The sequence below is a fragment of the Pezoporus occidentalis genome, unplaced genomic scaffold (genome assembly GCF_034315485.1).
Source record: "Pezoporus occidentalis ecotype Australia unplaced genomic scaffold, CSIRO_AGI_Poc_V1 ctg5, whole genome shotgun sequence".
Classification (NCBI taxonomy): domain Eukaryota; kingdom Metazoa; phylum Chordata; class Aves; order Psittaciformes; family Psittacidae; genus Pezoporus; species Pezoporus occidentalis.
The window spans coordinates 6,364,260-6,384,806 of record NW_026915835.1 but is presented as its reverse complement, the minus strand read 5'-3'; the positions used below and the strand labels follow the sequence as shown (position 1 = coordinate 6,384,806).

General features: G+C 34.7%; 1 protein-coding gene across 1 annotated transcript; it reads left to right on the top strand.

Annotated features, from left to right (window-relative positions):
- The first annotated feature begins 18,562 nt into the window (after window positions 1–18,562).
- LOC134173106 (transmembrane protein 87A-like) lies at window positions 18,563–19,287 on the top strand. Its single transcript, XM_062636813.1, has one exon. It carries the CDS (start codon window positions 18,594–18,596, stop codon window positions 19,257–19,259), a length of 666 nt encoding a protein of 221 aa, XP_062492797.1. The 5' UTR covers window positions 18,563–18,593; the 3' UTR covers window positions 19,260–19,287.
- The last annotated feature ends 1,260 nt before the right edge of the window (window positions 19,288–20,547 follow it).

Below are 20,547 nucleotides of genomic sequence, written 5' to 3'. Positions count from 1 at the left end.
TAATGAAAAAAAAATTAGCTGTCAATTTTTTTTTCTATGTGCTGTAGGTATTAAAGGAAGAAAAACACAAGAGCCGTGAAATACTGACAAATAGAGTCACAGGAATTTCCACTATTTATTTTACTGTTTATCTTATAAATCAGTCTTAATTATAAATTTGACTTTTGAAAACTGATAGAGATACTGATTATATAGGGCTTCCATTTTTAATGAAAATTACTACTTACATTTAATTGCAATTCTTTTCATGTTATTGAAGATACAATCAAACACTCAATGTATTAGTCACTTTCTCTATAAGCACACATACAAAATTATGCATGCACACACATGCAGAGAGGAAAAACGGTACTTATATTTTTAAGAGACAGCTTAATTGTATCAGGTAGAATAAATGCATCTTCTGAAAGTAAGTGCCTACATTCCCTATGTAGTCCCTGGAAATGAGTACTTCTGAAGACATTCAGAATGTCTCATATTCACTATCTATTAAGAGGAGAAAAATATCAGAAGTGAAAGTTGTATCAACAAACCTCAAACTTCTGAAAGACAGCTACCGCTAAAACATAGATCTCTAAATCTGTGGCCTCAAGTATCACCATGAAATTGTTTTATAGTACTCTCCAGAGGCTACCTCATCCGATCTATTTAAGGTATTCGTTTAGACTGAGATAAATTGCCATCCTGAGACACTTATTCTTTCTGTTGGCTACAGAAGATTCTAATATGACATTCTAGAGATTAAACAAATCTCACCCGAGATGCCAACTATTTAAGAGGAATTCAGACACTCAAGGTAGTCAGAACAGATTTGCTTTTTTATGAAGAGGCATTATAGGTATCATAGAAATACATTCCATCAAAAGTGCCTTTTGATATACATAAAATGCAGCTGAAAATGAAGAAGGTGCACTGACATTAACTGTGATGACTAAAGAATAAGCAAGACCCCAAGCAAGCAAACAAGAATCTGAATTGTTTATTCAAAAATCATTTTGATGTTTGGGGGAGAGGGGGAGGTAACTAAGCATTTTCAAGACCCTATTTAACTACTGCTAAACATGTGTAAAATGAACCAAGCAAGCGATCAGCCAATTAGAAAACATCCAGAGTATGAAGAAAAGGGAATTTTCATATAGAATATAGGTTCATCTATTTATCAGCATAGAACAAATACAAAATTCTATTGTATTAGAACATAAATAATTACTTTTTTAAATCTCAGAAATTGTATCACATTTTGTTTTTAGTCTCATTACCCTTTTCCATCCTTTAATATGGGATAAAGGCTCTAACTTTTTTTCTAGAGAGCTTTGAACTATAAAAATTGAGTGTCCTGGGTTCAGCAGTAGCAGTCATTTTTCCCCTTCTTAGTAGCTGGTGCAGTGCTGTGGTTTTGACTTTCAGCCTGGGAACAACGCTGATAACACCGACATTTTTATTTGTTGCTCAGCAATGTTTACTCTGACCAAGGACTTTCTGAGTCTCATGCTTTACCAGGGAGGAAGGGAAGGTGAGAGGAAGCAGAGACAGGACACCTGACCCAAACTAACCAAAGAGATATTCCATACCACAGCACATCATGCCCACTATATAAACTGGGGGAGTTAACCAGAAGGGCTAGATTGCTGCTCAGGCCGGGCTTGGGTATTGGTCGGCGGGCGGTGAACAGTTGTATTCTCCTCCCTTGTTATTTCCCTTACCATTATTATTATTGATGGTAGCAGCAGTGGTTTTGTATTATACCTTAGTTACTGGACTGATCTTGTCATAACCTGTGGGAGTTACATTCTTTCAATTCTCCTCCCCATCCCTCTGGGAGTGGGGATGGGAGTGGGGAGTAGGAGTGAGCTAGCAGCTGTATGGTTTCTGGGCTGCCAGCTGGGTTTGACCACAACAAGGAGCATTAGAAGTATATATTTTTTAAAAGTGAGGGTTTATTATTAATACTCTTGTCAAGGTTTTGTTAGTGTCAAAGGTCATTAGGGAGCTAATGCTTGTCATTTTCTTCTTTACTCACTCTATTTATGTAATTGTAGGCTTCCAGGATGTGTTACCAGTCCTTCTACAGGTTATTGATTTACTTTCTTTTATTCCAGCAAGTCATATCTGAACCCTTTTAAGGCAAATATCAGACTAAATGCCTTTGACTCTGCAGAAATGCCATGAATAGTGCGAGTTGGGTGAGGAGTATGTAGATTACTAGGATAGCTGTTTTTCAGAGACCTGGGTGAGTGAAAAAGACAAAACCAAAGGCAGTACTCACAAGAGGAGATCAAACAGAATGCAGCCAAGCTGGATGGCAGCTCACAAGACTGCCACTGGGAATATGTTGCTACTCAGTCTCTTCATTTCCTTTTTGTTTGATCGCCTTCATCCATTTTTGGAGGAGGATTTTTAAAACGCATGAATTATTTGCCAACAATAATTCAGTGCTTTAGATAAAAATGTGCAGCCTGTAAATTCTAAGTATGTTCACTCACTTTACACCAAACTTTTTCTTCTTTCAAAATCACATTCAGTCTTCTAATAATGCATTAACACTGGTGATTATCAGAAATCTATGCTCATTTACTTTATTCAGCAATATAAAGCAACTGAAATTGGTAGTATTAATTATTCATGGTTTATTTTTCTGTTACTGGACTGAATGTGTCAAACTTTCAACACAAAGGAATAACAAACAATGAAAGCTGTATTTTTCATTTAAAAGGGTGAATTGGGAGGAAGAGAAGATAGCCTCCTAAGAAGCATCCAAATGTTCTTACTTCAGTGAATATTCAGCTGTTACCTAAGATCCCATGAATAATTAATAATCAATAAGAACTGATTTACGTATTCTGAGCAACTGTCAGAACATGATTTAATTTCAGTCTTTAAGGTTACATGGCTAAATATAGTCAATGTTATGGACTCATGCCAGTGCTTAGTCTATGACAGATTAAAGTTTAATTTATTTAGCACATTTTTTCCATAAATTGTGTTTTGACAAAGAGTGGTGAAGAGTTGAAGAATAATGTAAATTTATTGAATGTCTCATGCTAACAAAAGCCAGTAAGAATCTTATGTTTCATCCAATGAACGTACAATTAATAAAACTTCTAGGTATAATATTCACTGTTATGCACTATAGGTATGACAAAAGTTTCTGAAGTGACTCTTTAGATGCATTAAAGGACAGTAGCTTCTTCATAAGTAGACACCATTTAACTGGAAATATTTTGAGGAGAAAACCAACTCTACTATTATTATATATCATCCAACTTCCTCTGTGACCCATAAAGAAACAGTAATTAGGTGCAATTTATATTAATAAAACTCAAGCTGAATGTTCTTGTACATCACTTTTTGCATATAAGACATTAACAGGACTACATCGACAAATAATGCCGTCGTTTTCCCTTCCCTTGCCTTCCCTTGCCTTGCCTTGCTTTGCCTTCCCTTCCCTCCCTTTCCATTCTCCATTTTGCTGTCAGTTACAGTTACAGCGGGTCATATGGGGATCATTGTTGATGAGCCTATTGTTATATTAGAAATAACAGAAAAATATATCCAGATGGATTGAAGTATACACTGAAATAAATGTTGTTTGTTAAATTACTTCTTTAATATTAACAGAAGTTTTATTAGAAGTCAAGAAAAATTATTATATACCAAGGCAATAGCTAAAATTGCAAACATTGTGCAAGAATTTCCTTTTTTCATTTTTGTAACTAAAAGCAAAGCAATTAACTCAGGATTAGATTTCATTCCTACCAAAAAGCTATGAAATAGTAATACTATCTCTGTGTAGCTACATGTGCTCGTCATTATCAGCATAGGCAAAGCTGTGGAAAGCCTTTAAGCAGTTATAAAGCTATTGCTTCAGATGTAGAAAGCCCAAATTCAGATCTTTCACTGAAATGACACATTACACATTTCTCACAGAACAAAACAGCTCTCTACCTTGAACACTGTTAATCTTGAATAGCATTGAAATATGTTCTTCTTGAACCTGTTTCTTCTTCTGAAGCTGTTCCATGAATCAAAAAGAAGTATCTTGGGTTTGATAAGGACAGGAATCATACAAGAAACACCACCACTCTCCACAGCACTGTTTGGACATTTACTAGGTCCTTGCTTCAAGAATTATTTAAAAAAAAAAAGAAAGAATAAGTTTATTCTTGCTGTATATTAAATCCTAGAAGCCAAAATGACAGAATGGCAGAATCACATAATGCTTGGGGTTGGAAGGGGCCTCTGGAGATCATCTAGTCCATTCCCTTTCCTAATGCATATTTACCTAAAGCAGGTTGCACAGGATTGTGTCAAGGGAGATTTTCTATATCTCCAGGGAACAAACTATTCATAACCCATCTGGACACAATCCTGTGTTGGGTATTGTTGCTTCCTATCACACTTTGTGCTTATAGCCTTGAATTCTATCACCTTTAAAGTAAAGTTGAAGTGCTGGTTTTGATGCAAGCAGTATTTAATCACTGGAAGATGTCTGAATTCTACTGTAATCCTTTTACTACTTGTTAACAACTCCGAAGAGATTCAGAGTCGTTCCCAATAAAAAAAGAGACAAGAGTCTGAAACCTTAGAATATAACACAGCTCTCAGAAACACTTTAGGAAGAACTTTTTTATTGTACAAATAGTATGAAAACAGGGGCACAGTTGTGCAAATTAATAGAATCAAGAGCTTTGAAAATAAGTTTAATAGAGTATAATTATGTTTTATTGTTACATGCAAACATGAAAAAGTAGAGAAATACAATAATTTATATAAATGTGTACACATATACAAAAATGGATGGATAGATAGACGGATAGATACATAGATAGATAGATAGATAGATAGATAGATAGATAGATAGATAGATAAATAGATAGAAAGATAGATTAAAAGAACTAAACTAAAGCAGACATCCCTACTATCTAACATTTTTAACCAGTAGTATGACTTCTTCATGACAGGAAGTTTTTGTCTGCAACATATTGAGCATTCATCAACTCAACTTTTCATCATAGTCATCGTCCAGGTATTTTTTGCAAATCTATCTATATTGATTAATGTGTTAGTTCTTTGACAGGGTATCATAGCTGCAGTTTCTGACACTGTCGTTAATGTTGAATACAAATTACTTGCATTGATGTGAATTTTACTGATAGCTACTCAGAAATCAGTTGATAGAACTTATTTGCATTCATGTGAATTTTACTGATATCTACTCAGAAATCAGTTGGTAGTAAACACAGGAAACAGAGTAAGTGCAGAGCTATTTTCTACCAATACAGTAAGGATTTCATTTCTCACTTTAGACTGGACTGCTTCTTGTTCTTGTCTTCTTTTTTTCTTTAGGAGGATATTGTGTCTTATAGTGGATTATATTGAATCCTTTTGCTGGAGTTCCATTAGCTGATATTTATTCTCATACAGGGAATCATTCGGCTTAGTTATTTTGTGAGACAGAGTACATGTAACTCAGTAATTATACTTACAAGTGTGTTTGTTTTAAGTGTTTAAGGGGAAACACAAATAAACAAAATAATTGGCAATTTAAACTACTTTCTGTCCTCATTTGCACTACAGCCTAAAAAGAGTGAATGACAGTAGCAAACTCAGATTAAGAGCTAAAGTACTATGAAGAACTAAACTGATGGATTCATATATTCATATGGAAGGTCCAAGTCAGTATGCAAGAGGCATTCTACTGAGAATGCTTCCTCCTCCTATTTACCATGACTGCATTTTTTTTCACATTTAATACCACAGCAAGAGGAAGCAATGATATGGATTGCCAGTATCACAGATCACCAAATGTAGACTTTTCTTCAGGGAGAAACTGCTCTGCTGCAATTCTATCTGATAAAATTGAGTGATCATTGAGACAAAAATAATCATGCTTCATCTTCATGTGAAAAAATCATTGCTATCAAAACTGTTTTCAACTTTGCCAGAGTATCTGGACCTGGGTATTTTTCTAGTGATATCCAGCAGTTCTGGAAGTCTAAATATGTACCTATTTATCCAGATAAATATTTCAAGGCTATGATTAATTTTGCTTTGTGCATGATATTAATAAAATTGTTAAAAAAGCTAAAAGGGAATCAACTTCATGCTTTCCAAGATAGTTCGTAAAGTTTTAATTTTTTTATTCACAAATCAAATATCTGTGATATGCTACTTTTTTCTGAGTGGAAAATGGCATAAGCTGCTGTCAAGAAAATATGGCATCATTTGTTTACAGAATTTTTGTTCATTTACTTGCAGATTGAAACTGTTTTGACCCATTTTGGAAAAATCTCTTTCATGGGGGTTCTTTAGAAAGCTGAAAACTTTTTACCCATCTCTTGAAAAACAGTATAGGATTGAATACATGTATTGAACTTATGCAATAAGATTAAAACTAATGAGTTTGTGCAGTTTACTTCATAAATAAATCATCTGGTAACATTTTTTATATTCAAGTGATGTCTTCTAAATGCTCTCTTCCTTCAAGAAGGTAATTCATATTCGAATTTTGGAACTTGGTTTCTTTATTTAAATACCTACACTGTGTAGTAGTAGCACGACACCTGGTAAAACAAGTCATACTTCAGCCTCTAAAGAATAATCTACATATTTGCACTGTTGGTAAAAATACCTTAATAATAAAAATAACAAAAAAAGATAACAATCCTTTAAAAGCTTCTTATTCCCTTTAATTTTTATAGAAATTCTTATTAGATAATTAATACTATTAGATAATGTTGTTGACGTCCTAATTAACTACTGGTATCACATCAGTAGCTTTTTACAGGTATGCAGGATTTCCTTGCTTACCAAAAGAAAAAAAGATCATTTTTAGAAAAAAATGCATGAAAAATTATAATGGAGCTAAAAGAAGGACACTGGCTACTTAAGCAACTTAATATAATCACATGCGGTTTTAATACCATCCTGCCAAACTGCTATAGGATATAATGTGATCAGAGAATATTATTTTATAAGCATCCCTTGAAAGACTTAAGGGGCAGTATACATGTAAATCCTTGTTACAAAGCTAGTATAGCAACGAAGGCAAAATTGAATTTTACTGATCCAAGTTGCAAATACAAGATTAATTCTACCAAAATTAGTAAGCACATGTGTTTGAACAGGGCAGGTTGCAGAAATAAAGTGGAGAGGTGCAGGAAGGGATACAAATGCCATCATATCAATGTAAATCTAGATGTAATTATATGCTAACTCAAATTCATACAAGTATACTTGTATGTTCGCTTACAGGCTACTGATTTTGTATATGTATTAAATTATGTTCAAAATTAGATGTATAAAAAAATATTCAGTAATTTAAGAAACTTCCTGAACTGGCTTAAGTTCAGTGAAACAGCAGCACAAAATGTAAAAATATCCCTTTCAATATTTTCATTTAAACTTATCTCTCTGTAAAGAGATGTAAACAACAACTAAGTGATTGGACCAAATGGATGACATTTCATTGAACCTAACTGATCACCTGCAGTCAAATTTATACACTGTTATCATATTTGCAAATTTCATGTGTCTTTTGATGGGTTTTACCTCTCTTTGAGGAAACCACATGTGACATAAAGCTGAACAGTCTCGTCAAACTGTGCTTCTTACCTGTATGGCTACCCAAGGTACATGTCAGTAATTTAACCTGTATGAGTTACTTAAAAAAAAAAAGTATTGACATAACTTTGGGACTTTAATTGGGTATTCGACTGTGAACTGTACTGTGGCATCTACTCTGCTTAACTTCCATTTCTAGTTTGCACTTTGATTTCAGACATGCAATGAATATGTACTCCTAAACTAAGTACCTAATTTTCTTATACAGGAGAGAGCGAAGGGGAGGTTAGAAGCCCCAACAGGTGACTAAATCCACCTGTGTTAGGCATCCAGTTCCATATTTACGTGTCCAGGACTGAGTGTCAAATCACTGGGCACTGAACTTTGACACCTTAACGGGGGAAGGCCGCATCACAAAGTGTTTTCAACAAAGCTTATTAAAAGTATCTCTTAAAGAAAAACAAAAAACAAAAAAACAAAAAAACTAAAAATATTTACTCAAGCTTCTGGAATGATCTTTTGTTAGGCACATAATTAAACAGTGTAATAACAAATGATGTCAATGAGTTTAAGAAACTGAAGTTCATACTATATTCTTCTTCAGTTCAAACTAGTTCACAGATTCTTTAATGAATGTCTATACCAGACTACTTAGGTTTTGATTTTAAACATGTATCTGTTGGGAAGTAGCAGTTGGCATGAAGCCACAGGGGGAGTTGTTACTGAGCAATAGTGCATACAGTATGGAACATGGTTATGGTTGAACACAGGAGGAAATGACCTGTGGTGAGCTCTGCACATCATTTGTGTTACCACTTCCATTGGTAACAGCAGCATCACCATGGTGTACAATTAAACCCTGCTGCCCTCCTGTGCAGAAAGTGTGACTTCCTCAAAAGCTTCTCACAGTTCCAAGCAAGAAATAGAGAGAAGCCCATGCAGTATTTCTCTGCTATGTTATAAAATCCTTACCCTATTCCTCACAGCTTTTCTCTGATGTTCTTTGTAAAGTTTCTTTTGGTGAGTACAGCTGCAGATCTCAAAACAGACTTGAAAGCAGTTCCTTACTCTAATCATCTCCATGCTGTCCTGTACTCAGTTTTACTGGAAAACTGTGTGCATTTAGAATCTATACAGGCTTGGTTTTGGTTTTGTATTTCTTTTTGTTTCCTGATAGAGTTCAAATACCATGACATGTCACAGAGGAGCAATGAGCTTGATCGTACCCAAAAGCTGTGAACACCAAACTTCTGCTAGACTTGATGTGATCAAAAAGAGGAAATATGCAACATTTGGCAGATCCATAGCTGTAAAAAACCTTCACTATGTATGAGTTTAAAGATCAACATGAATATACAAAGGGAAATGTACAATAGGTCCTGTCTCTGCTTGCCTGCAGTTACTGACAGGAGGCACAGAAAGCATTGGAGGTCTGCCTGATTATAGGCACTGAAAAAAGTTATACGCCAAGTATGCATTCTGCCATGTACTACTGACTTGAGATGCGTTATACCACTTTGGGAATATAGGGTCTGAGGTTAAAAAAAAAATGAATCTAAAATTACCTGCAGCATTGAGCAACCTTTTTCTTAAGGTAGAATGTATATAGGCCAGAAAAAGAGAGGAAATAATAGAAACAGAATAAGGTTAAAGGGAAGAAGCCAGAGAGCAGGCAAATTCAAGCAGCTGGACACAACAGCAAGAGTGCTGGTCTGTGAGAAAGTCTAACATCTGCAGAATTAATGCACTGTGTACAGAGATGTGATCCCATAGAGGACTACATTTGGAGAAGTACACAAATGAAAGCTTTCTTTTGAATAGATAGAAAGTGGCCATGCAGCTGATAGAATTATTTCTTTCTGATGTATTATGCTCTTTCATTAAAAAAAGAATCTTTTTTGAATAGAAATGTGTTGAGCTTTGCCATAGTGATCCATGCAAAATATTAGCTAAACAACATCACATCATTTTTTTTCTACTGTACTACTTTCACTGAATGTAAAACAAATTTTGTTTCTCTTTAATATTTGGAAAAATAAAGAAGTTTTCCAAGAGTTAGAGAGCTATGATACAACTTGCAAAAGTATTTTTTTAATTTTTTTTTTCAGGAGAGAAACACAATTCGTAATGACTTTAAGATGCTCTCAATAATGGCCAAATCCTTGTGAAGATACTTGTTATAATATATAAATAAGTACATTTAGTATTATATAGGAAAAAAAAAAACAACAAACAACCTTCCGGGCTTCAATGTCTAAATCTAACAATATGTAAAATGTGCATAAGACAAACAAGGTTATGTTTAAAATTGGTATTTTTTTCCTAAAAAGAAATAAATAAATAAAACTGCTGGAAGCCTACTGGAGTGGAGATATATCTTTTCATATTTGATGCTGAATATGTGTAGCTATTTTCCAGAACGTCCAGTTATATGATGCTATAAATAAGTCTACAATTTGTATTATAACAAAATCAGATTAAATATTCTCGGCTGTGCATTTTCTCAGTCATATAAAAGATGTTTATGATCTTAGCCCATTTCCTGAATCACTTAATCCATTACTTTCATTCTCTGTATTTCTATTCATCCAGCCAGCATATTTGTTCCTTCACAAAATATTTAAGAACATTACTTATGGTGGGATTTTTTAGAGATGCTGTTATGAATGGTCATCTGCTTGCTAATTGTGAGACTTAACTTATCCTTTATTTCACCCTTTTCTAAGTCGATTGATTATTCTATCTTTCTATTCACTGTGTGCTTACTCTTTTGGACTTGTCATAGAATGTGCCTTTTATTATTTGCTTCTGTAAGTTTGCTTCAGACACAAGCATTAAAAGCTGGCAATGTTCTTATTATAAAGTCAACTTTTGAAATTTTATTCTGTGATAAGCAATTGATCCCAGATAAAGTTTGTTTTATCTTTATAAAAGATAAAAGATTAAATTTGAAGGAGAAAAAGTGTGTCATTTTTTTCTGAAGAAGAAATAATAATACAGAATGATGCAAGAACCGCCTATGAAAAATATTTAAAACAACAGCATATAAGGCTGGGTCTGGGAGTCTCATAAAGTAAAATTTAACACAATGAAGAATTACAATTATCTGAATTTAAAATGTCAGATACAAGAAAGGTTTCAAAACAATCTTCTGATTGTACTCAAAAGACAGTGACTGACTAGCGTAGTATGACTGTACCAAGCACTAGAGATGCAAAATATTATACTTCAAGATGAAATACATGGGAAAACAATAGAGAGATAAGATATATAGCCACTGACACTAAAAACACATTACGAATTCCTGCACATTAAAAAGCCCATTGATTTCATGATCATGCAGGAATATCTAAGACTTAACCAGATAGTCTCTAAAACTTTTTATCTTCTCAGAGAAGATCCCATGAATAACAAGGTTTGAAAATAGTAATGTGTGAACCCAAATTTGGTAGGAAGAATATTCCTTTTAAAAAAATCTCACTTTTTTTTCAAGTAGACAAGAAATGTTTTGGGTTGTTTTTATTATTTCTACAGCTGCTCAAAGCATGTATTAAACTTTATGCAGCCTTCTATACCCTACTCCTTTTCAAAGCTTCCAAACCAACGATAAAAGTTGCTCTGTCTTTTTCTGAACAGTTTTCTAATGCTTTGGTTATCCATGTAAGCTGAGTTACTTTTAGAGAAGAAAACTATCAAACAGGACTGCCTTGCAGATAACCTAATTAAACCTCGATAATATTTATATAGAGGCTTAAATCCCCTATCTTTATATTTCAGAAATAAGCCAGAATAAAATAAATGACGTGGGAAAAGAGAAAAAAGGTTTTCTAATAACTGAACTTTGCAAAACTTTGCATCCTTTGTTATATATTTAGTACATAAATATTAGAGCAAATATAGTGACATAAATTATAAGATTAATATGACAGCTTCAGAAAAATCAGTCTTAAAAGTTGAATGAAAATTTTAGTTTTGTCTCAAGGAACTGATTCTTTCCAGAAGAATAATTTATTTTTTTTCACAACTGTGTATTTAAAACACAAAATTCTTAGCAATTAAGTAACTTTGGAATGTATATTTCAGTATAAAAAAATCTTCTTAAGTTCTCATGAAAGAGAAGCAGATACCACAGGCTTGAAAATTCATTGGCAGAGTAAAATCCAATAAAAAATATTTTCAATAATCAGCAATAATTTCCAATAGACAGTTCCAAAAATCAGTCAACAAAAAAAATTACTGGAAAAAAAATTGTATGCAACTGCAGTGAACAACAGTTCCGTTCATAAACCAAATCTGTAAATAGCTGCACATATTCAACAGAATTAATATTGACCAATTTCACATTTAAAAAATAAAGAAAAGAAAGGAGAACACTTAAGTAGCTTTTCTGTGTTTAGTATATGAGCTGGTCCTACTAATAACATAGAAGACTTCATTTTCCCCTTACAGGAAAAAAAAAACACATTTCATATATATGCATATATATACATACATATATATGCACATACATATGTATATGATAGTTCATATAAAACGTGGTATGAACTTTTAAGAAAATCTCCCATACAGGTAGTATCTGTGTCTGTTTCTGTGTCAAGAAAATAACTTTCCATCCGGGATGAGGGTAGTTGAAATAAAAAAAAGTCAATCCACTGCATGCAGTTGAACTACTAATTGCATTCAGACCTGACTTGATTTTCCCTAACAGCAGGAACTTTTTCCAGTTATCTCTGACTTGAAGTTTGGGCTATTCAGAATAAATATATAAGTAAATATATAAATTGCATTTCAAAGGAAATGACTCAACACTTGTTTAACCTTCACTAACTTTATTTAGACTGATTTGGTTACCCTATTTTTGGAGGCTGAATCCAAGCTTATCCAAGGCTACAATGGTAATTTGTAGAAAAAACCTTTACCTAAGTAATATGTTTAAGTAACATAGTTTCACTGAGATGTTAGTTGATGATGAGAATCTGAGAATATTCATTAAAGTTATTTATATAACAAAAAGCAGCTTAAATAAGTAAATTAATACCTTTAGAGCATCACCAAAGAAGAAAAATATAGAATCCAGTTTCAAGTAGGTACCTGTATGTACTGTTGATATTCTTTGCTACATTTATTTATTCTATGTTGAATATATAAGCTAAACATTATATTATTTGCAAGTTTTATTTTGTGTTGCAAGATTTTCCTTTTTTTATCAAAAAATGAAATAAAACCAACATATTCTCCTCATACCTTCTTTCAGTTTTAATGTAAATATTTGATTCTGGATCATTGTTCTATGAGTCATACTAAAAGCTAACTTTCTTGAGAAACAAAAAGCAACCAACATTGCCAACTGTTGCTTAAACTGGTATTAAACTGAGGAAAAATAGATGAAAAAATTATATAGCTAGGGCTAATATTCATATGAAGATATCTCAGAGGAAGAGTTCAGAATAAGATATAGAAGCCATGTATGTACAAAAGGGAGATGCCTAGAAAGTTAACTAAACACATGATTATATATGGAGAAAAAAATGTATTGATCCTGGTGTAACAAAAATTACAATAGCTCTTGATGAAATTTATTTCTGGTTCCTTGTAAGGTATTGACTCAATAAAACATTTTAAATAGGTTGGATCTAAGTCTGTTGTGAAAATCCTCATTTTTATCTGCATCCATTATTTGAATAATGATAGTTCCCTGGATGCCTAAAATTCATTGAATAACTACTTTGCAGAAAAATTGAAAGGTATTAATTCTATTTCAAGTACATTGATACAGTATTTTATGCATATTTAGCAAATTATTAATAAATAACAGTAATGAGTGTTACAAGATTTAGTCAAAAATGTGTATTGTAACTTGACATATTAGAATGTAGACTTTAGCAATATCACATTGAAACAAAGGATAATGATTAAAATAATAAGGTATTTATGGTTCCAGTAATGTCTCAATTGCATGCAAAATGAGAAACTAGATATAAATCACATCTATGAGATATTATTCCTGCCCAGCAAGCATGTGCATATGCACAGATGCAAATATGTACAGTTTCTGTGCAGTAGTTTTTAAGCAAAGCATATTTAGTGCTTTCACTAAAGAAATTCTCACACTTTTTGTTCTCTTATCACACCTCAGTTTAGTTGCTTCATTCCTTTGTCTTCTTAATATCTTACTACTGTTTAGGTTCTTATTATTGTTTCTGTATGTCATATTGGATCTAGTATTTTATTTTCCCCTTTGATTCTCTTTTAAACATTTCCCTAAGGAAGCAGACTATGACAAAAAACTGTGATTCTCCACAACTTAATATCACAGGCAATCAGCATAATAGAATTAGTTAAACTAAATGTATCAGGACCATCTGGCAAATCTCAAAGTAACACCATTTTATATGTATTAAATAACATTATATCCTCTGATTTGATATTTTACAGCATCTGCTCAATGCACTACCTCAAATTTTCCCTTGTTCCTTCAAGAAAATCAGGACGAGGGAAATTCACAACAGAAAAACATGTCTCTGAAAGCTGAATTAAACTGTTTGAGAATTCCTGTCCTTCTCCTTTAGTGAGTATGTCAGGCATTACTATCACCATACCAAACTACTAGGTTTTTTAAGCCTAAAGAGATGAACTAGAGTGATTAAATATTCCTTGGTAAGTAAAGCTAGCAGGTCTGTAGTTTTCTGGGTCTTCTTTTGGGCCCTCTTTCAGTCACAAAGGATGTCCCCTCATCTCCAGAACTTTTCAAATATTACAGGCAGTAGCCTTGTGAAAATGTCAGCCACTTCTTCTAAACCTTAGGGTGGATTGTGTCCAGGCCCATAGATTTTTGTGGTTTGAGCTGTTTCTCCACTACTGGTGGGTTGACACATGCATTGTCATAGCTACCTTACCAGCATTTTCAGATTAGCAACAATTTTGGGGTTTTAGTATCCATAGAAAGGACAGAACTAGAAAAATACTAGGTGTTTCCCTCTTTTACTGGTCTCAGTGTAGATGAAAGTAATTTAAGGAGGTGGTTAATCACTGTGTCAGCTATATATTTTTCTAAATAAAATATAAATGGAAAGGGTAATGGGCTAAAATACTAAATGCAGAAGTTCAAACATTTATCAAACTTCCAGAATCTAAAAGAAACAATTCAGGACTGTCCTGGAAACAGCTATGTAGCCACTCTATCACTTTCCCCTTCCTCCCGCCAGCCCTCGGAGGGATGGGGTGGAGAATGGAAAGAATGTAACACTCATGGGTTGAGATAAGAACAGTCCAGTAACTAAGGTAGAACACAAACCACTACTGCTACCACCAGTATTAATAATGATAAGGGAAATAACAAGGGAAGAGAATACAACCGCTCACCACCCGCTGACCGATACCCAGCCCGACTGAGCAGGGATCTAGCCCTTCCCGGTAACTGCCCCCAGTTTAAATAGTGGGCATGACGTGCTGTGGTATGGAATACCTCTTTGGTTAGTTTGGGTCAGGTGTCCTGTCTCTGCTTCCTCCCGGCTTCCCCTCCTCCCTGGCAGAGCATAAGACTCTGAAAGTAAACATTACTGAGCAACAACTAAAAACGTCTGTGTTATCAGCGCTGTTCCCAGGCTGAAAGTCAAAAACACAGCACTGCACCAGCTACTAAGAAGGAGAAAAAATGACTGCTACTGCTGAACCCAGGACAAGGACATACATAACTCCATGTCTGAATGTGAAGCTCAGGGAAAGGGGTGAAATTTGCTTTGCACTTGGGATCTTTAATTGTTTAAGTATTCCAGAATTTTGAGTTTGAATAAGTTGTGCTTTACTTTGTTTCTCTCTGAAATTACCTACAAGGATGTTTAATAGAACACAAACTGAAGTGTTGTAAGGCATTCTGCAAACAAGCAAGCTACCTGAAAGCATAAAGCAAAGCTATAATCTTTCAAACCTCAGCTGTAATAGTATAAAAACATGATTATACTTCTGAATTTCTTGTTTAATCTAACCTTAACCCGTTATTAAAAAATGTTTTATAATAGAGATAAGTGATAATACCCACATACATTGTAAGGCTACTTGAATTTTAATAATACTTGCTTTTTTTAAGGTTCCTACAGTATTTTCAACTTACTGTAGTTTGATCTTGGCAATAAAAGTTTCATGAGAAAATTGGGCTGTTAAGCCTGGTTGAAGAGAAGGCTACATGGAGACCTCATAGCAGCCTTCCAATATCTGAAGGATGCCAGGGAGGGACTCTTCATCAGGGACTGTAGCAATAGGACAAGGGGGTAGTGGGTTTAAACTAAACAGGGAAGTTCAGGTTAGATATAATGAAGAAGTTATTTACTGTGAGGGTGATGAGGCACTGGAACAAGTTGTCCAAAGAAGTGGTAAATGCTCCATCCCTGTCAGTATTCAAGGCCAGGTTGGACAGAGCCTTGGGTGACATGGTTTTGTGTGAGGCACCCCTGTCCATGACAGAAGGTTTGGAACTAAATGACCTTACAGTCCTTTCCAATCCTAACTATTCTACAATTTCATGATTCTGTCAGGTAAAAGTGTAAGAAATGCATCTATTTGTCTTACGGAACAAATAAAAAATAAGAATTCTTTTTCCCTTTTAAATAATTATACCAAATGCAAGAAAGAAATTTATTATAAGCTTATTTTAAATGTTTCTTAAAAAAAAAAACAAACAAAAAAAATACAAGAACTGAAAACTTATGTAATTTTTGACAAAAAATAACTTATGGGTTTTACTGACAAAATTGTATTTCCGATACCATTACAAGTGTCAGCTACACACCTACAAAGTGTAATTATGTAAATACAGTACAGCAATATAACTTAACTAATTAATTTGGGGGCTGTGAAGCATAAAAAGTGATGAAATTATCATAGATACTTGCCAAATCTGGATTCAGTTGACATATGGGAGAGAAAACCTTGAAATATCTTTTATACTTAATTCAGGCAAGGCCAGGTTGGCTTTCAGGTGCACACAAATAAAATAAGTAGGTAAAAAACAAGGGAAACAATTATTGCATTGGAAAGCATACCACCAAAAGTGAAAGAAAAAAAAAAAACATTAAACTTGCACTTTTTAAAGTAGTAAGCACAGGTTTATGACTTTACATGATCTCCCAGCGTTTTGAAGCTGGTCACTGTTGGGGGAAGAATGCACAAACTATTTTTCTGAATAAAAGAATTTTGAAAATATATTTTAGGTGTCTTTCTTTAAAAGACTGATATTTTTATTCTAACTGCGTAGAACTAAACTAAAAAGAACCCGTTAGGTTGAAATTAACAAGAAAGTAAGCAATAACAAAGTTAAGAAAGGATATGTTATTAAAAGTCTTTGATAGCATCATGTAAAAGCTGTTAATTGGAATATACTGTGGTTTTATACCCTAACTTTATCTGGAAAGCAGGAATGATTTTTCCCAGGACTAAACCTAGTATCAAAGGGAACCACAAAACCTTTAAATTTCTGAATTAAGAAAGATGAAATAAAGAAACTTCTCAGATTGGTGTATGTATGTACATGAAAATTCATTAAAGTGTCTATGTGTAACAGAAAAAAGGGAGAGTCAATGATATGCTGTTACAGCAAAACAGTGCTGGGGTTTTGTTCCAGACAGAAATGTGATTAACTTGCATGAGAAAAAATGTAAAAGGCCAGTATCCAGAGGATATGTGCATGAGTGGATTTATTTTTTCTTCTATAATTTCACTTAGCATTTTTTTTTTCCACTTTAGCTGTTGCGATTTATATTGAAATGCAGAAATTGTTCTTTACTGTTTGAAGCCTTTTTGTGAGCCACTGGCACCATATACTTGAGTGGAAAGGCTTACATATGTTGAAGCCAGTTGGTCTCATTATGATAACAAAGATGAATGGGGAATAGGAAGGGAATGAAGAATTTTTATTTCAGAATGACTGAATATGCTTTTATACTGGGAGAGGTGAAGCACTGTCTTATGAAGGAATAGCATTTGAGATGAACTTATAGTTAACTTAAAGTCATTCTGAAAACATGACAAACACCAGTGGCAAAAGAGATTCAGAATGAGCTATATCTAAAAACTAGAAATGAAATAGAAGAAACTTCTTAGCAAGTATGTGAGTTTCCTCTGCATAATAAGATGACAGTTATTCTTAAGAGACCACCCTCATTATCTTTTTGGAATAGAGATTTTTTTTTTTTTAATGTCTATTTACATGCACATAAAACTCATCTTCAACTAATAATTAAGAAAGAACTATTTATATTTTTTTTTATACTTTTTAAAATGTTGGGAAAGATCTTCTTGGTCCTTCCACTCCCTCTGTTTTTTGACCTGATGATGTATTTTACCAATGTATCACTAGGACAACAGTGATCAAAGCTCTACAGATTATGCATTGATGGCAGACATCTTCATAGCACTTTTGTTCTAATCATGCAGCAATATAGTATTTCATCACATCGCACAGAAAAAAAAAAGCCATATTAAAAAAAAAAAGAATTACATCAAAGATCAGAGGAGGAATGAAGATTTTTTAGTATATTTTGTAAAAGTATATTTTACAGGTGAGCCTCAACTTTTAAATAGTTCATATTTTCTAAGATTTAAATTTAAAATAATGAATGAGGGAACAAAATTTTCTTGTTTGCCTAAGGTCAAAACCACAAACCTTCAAGTAGCAAGTACATATTATAATCCTTATAAAAATTTGCAAAATCAGACTACTGTTCCATTATTTCAGTAGATAAAATTTGATAGCTGCAAATAAGGAATTCATGTGTGTTTTCATGATCAAATACATCTCCATGCAGAAATAGGTAAACTTGTTGGTAATGAATTAAATTTCATTTAAGACAGCAGGTCAACGTACTACACATTTTTCCTAATACAACATATTAGGAAAACTCATTTCTCTTCCTAGTTCCAGTACACATTTCTGGTGTGATACTGAATAAGTGTTTTTTAGCAGACTGCATACACTGCGTTCTTGGAGAGCAGCGGAAGAGCGCGGCTAGCACGGTGGCGGCCTCTGTGTGGCGGGGATGGCGGCGCCGCGTTCCGGGGGGCGGCGGGGGCGGCCTCAGGCCATGCTGATGCGGCTGATGGCGGTGCTGCTCTTGGCGGGCGCGGCGGGCTCTGGGCAGCGTTCCAAATGGCGGCTGCCGGTGCTCATGGGGAAGAAGTTTAACTTTGGAAAGATTCTCTTCAGCAATACCACCATTTTCCTGAGATTTGAAAGGGATGAAAAAGCTAGTGATCCCTCCCAGAGTTACAATGTTACTTGGTACTTAAGATATTCTGATTGTTACAATGAAGTCTTCAACTTTGGGGATGAACGGGCAGAGTACTGTTTTGGGACTACATCTGGAGAGCATCCGGGTTGGTCAGGATACTATGCCACTTCTTCTCTCCTCTTTCAAAATTGCTCTGAGCTATTCAGACCTCAGATTTTCTACAGAGAATTTGTTCATCCAGAGCCTCTCTCACCTGAGAAACAAGAGGGCTTAAAAGATAAGAAGGAGAGTGGAGGAAATCACACAATGGTGGCAGATAAAACTGCAATGAATGCTGTTATCAAAACTTGGCGAGATGGGCCATATATATTTATTATGCAAATTGGAATTACAATGCAAAGTATTCTACTACCAGAAATAATAAAGCGGAGAAGAAAACGCTTTCCTCGTATCAAAATAAGCCTTTTACAATGACAGTAGAACTGAAGGGGCCATGCGAGTACCTCTCACTTGGCCATGCGAGTACCTCTCACTTGCAGATTATCCTCTGATGTTTTTTTTCATGGTGATGTGTATTGTGTACGTATTCTTCGGGGTTCTATGGCTTGTGTGGTCAGCCTGCTAGTGGCGGGATCTCCTGAGGTTCCAGTTCTGGATTGGTGCTGTTATATTCCTGGGAATGCTGGAGAAAGCAGTGTTCTTTGCAGAGTTCCAGAATATCCACTACACAGGAGAATCTGTACAAGGAACAGTAATACTGGCAGAACTGCTTTCTTCTGTGAAGCACTCATTGGTTCAGACTCTGGTCATCATAATCTGGGATATGGGATAGTCAAGCCTCGCCTTGGAGTTACTCTTCACAAAGTAGTCATGGCTAGAGACCTTTATCTATTATTTTCTGGAATGGAAGGTGTTCTCAGAGTCACAGGGGCCCTGAATGACCTTGCCTCCTTGGCTTTTATTCCCCTGTAAATTTTTTTTTTTTCAATTGCTTGAAAGAGTCCAGTGCAGAGCTACAAAGATGATTAAGGAAATGGAACATCTCTCTTATGAGGAGAGGCTGAGGGAGCTGGGACTCTTTAGCTTGGAGAAGAGGAGACTGAGGGGTGACCTCATCAATGTTTACAAATATGTAAAGGGTGAGTGTCAGGATGATGAAGCTAGGTTTTTTTCAGTGATGTCCAGTGATAGGACAAGGGGCAATGGGTGTAAACTGGAGCATAGGAGGTTCCATGTGAACATCAGGAAAAATTTCTTTACTGTGAGAGTGACAGAGCACTGGAACAGGTTGCCCAGGGGGGTTGTGGAGTCTCCTACGTTGGAGATATTCAAGGCCCACCTGGACAAGTTCCTGTGTGATGTACTCTAGGTTACCCTGCTCTTGCAGGAGGGTTGGACTAGATGATCTTTTGAGGTCCCTTCCAACCCTTAGGATTCTGTGATTCTGTGATTCTTATTTTCCAGGCTCTGTTAAACTACTCAACATCTGTCTGTGTGATATTGAGGTTAGAAGAGAAGTTAACTAGTCAACAGCTGTCTGTGTGATATTGAGTTTAGAAGAAAAGTTAACATTGAGAGAACAAGTAAAGGCCTGCTGGATCTGTACTTAACAATGAACAACATTGAAAGTGGCATTTTGTCTATCTCAAATATGGTCTCTCATAAGAGGAATAATTTGTGGGGATTTTTCAATGTGTAGCACGGGAACACTAATTAGGGGTTCTTTTCTGTTGTTCACCCCAACCAATTCAAATCTTAGGAA